This window comes from Lottia gigantea (assembly GCF_000327385.1).
Source record: "Lottia gigantea unplaced genomic scaffold LOTGIsca_2933, whole genome shotgun sequence".
Classification (NCBI taxonomy): Eukaryota; Metazoa; Mollusca; class Gastropoda; family Lottiidae; genus Lottia; species Lottia gigantea.
In genome coordinates, this window is record NW_008708959.1 from 2,513 (window position 1) to 3,765 (window position 1,253).

The 1,253-nt window shown below is 37.0% G+C and overlaps 1 protein-coding gene across 1 annotated transcript; it reads left to right on the forward strand.

Moving 5' to 3' along the window:
* Nucleotides 1–144: 144 nt before the first annotated feature.
* LOTGIDRAFT_147536 (hypothetical protein) lies at nucleotides 145–971 on the forward strand (the record flags this gene model as incomplete). Its single annotated transcript, XM_009056962.1, is given in 2 exon segments — nucleotides 145–486; nucleotides 498–971. 2 exon segments carry the CDS (start codon nucleotides 145–147, stop codon nucleotides 969–971), a joined length of 816 nt encoding a protein of 271 aa, XP_009055210.1.
* Nucleotides 972–1,253: the final 282 nt, after the last annotated feature.

Genomic DNA, 1,253 nt, shown 5'->3' on the forward strand with positions numbered 1-1,253 from the left:
GAATTGCAAGACGTCTGAACAATTGGACTGGTGCAAATGAATTCTTTCAGTATTCCTGAGGCACTAAAAGTTTAGAAAACCTTCCTTATATAGCTTCTGAAATGGGATTTGGCAACCTTCTGGCGAAGTCTGAATTGCTTGCAAATGAATTTTAATACATACATAATTTGTTATCAATATGCTGTAGGTATTGGTCTGTCTCTAACCTTCTTGCTCCCGTTCACTGTGGTTGGTGAAATGTTTGAAGAAAAAAGGGTTACCATGGTTACTGTTGTCAGTGTATTTATAGGAGTCGGCAATGTCTATTTTCCATTTCTGATTTCCGTCTTGAACGAAGTATTCGGTTGGAGAGGAACCTTCTTGATTATTGGTGCATATTTCCTCAACTGTGTTCCAGTTGGTATCCTGATTATGTTTTTCAGGAAGAGGCGAGAACAATTAGTTGGCATACAGAAGACTGATTTTAAATCATTGTTGAACTGTGAAGTGTTTGGAAGCCTGCTTTCTTGGTGGTTTCATTGAATTGTTTTATTATGACCATTTTATTCACAATTCTAAATACGTTTTTTGTTGATATGATGAGAAGTCGCCATTTTGATGTTCAAGATGGTCCTTTTTTATTGTCTATCAATGGATTTGCAAGTATCGGAGGCAGAGTTTTACTAACTGATAAATCGCCATTTTTGAAATGCAAACGAATGACAATTTGGCCCCTATTCCTTTTCTTGTGTTCGGTGACAGTTTTGACATTTGCATATTTCGAAACCTATAATCAGTTACTTGTAATCTGTATTTTGTATGGACTTTTTTGGGGCAGCTGTGCTGTACTTTATCCTGCCATTGTCATGGATATTTCGGGACTGAAGATGTATTCAACTGCTCTAGGATACATCAATTTTATTGGTGGAGTTGCAGGAATGTTCGGTGGCCCGCTTGCAGGTGATACATATATTTTGCATTTCATTGTTTGAACAGCAGCATGGTAATTGTGGAAGATTTATGTTATGGTTTATACAGTCGAGTAACCTAATTTCGTGGAAACCTATTTTTCGTGGATTTCCGGAAAGGATTAATAATTTACATGTGCGACCTCGCGTGACCTCCGCATTTACTTGTTTTGATAAACATGGGTTTCCTGTACAATGTCAGCTAGTAGAATGAATTCAGTAGTTTCAAGCAAGGTAATATGTATTGATGTATACTTTGACAAAAACAAAATGGCGGATTTCACTTATTACCAAACGTCACCATCG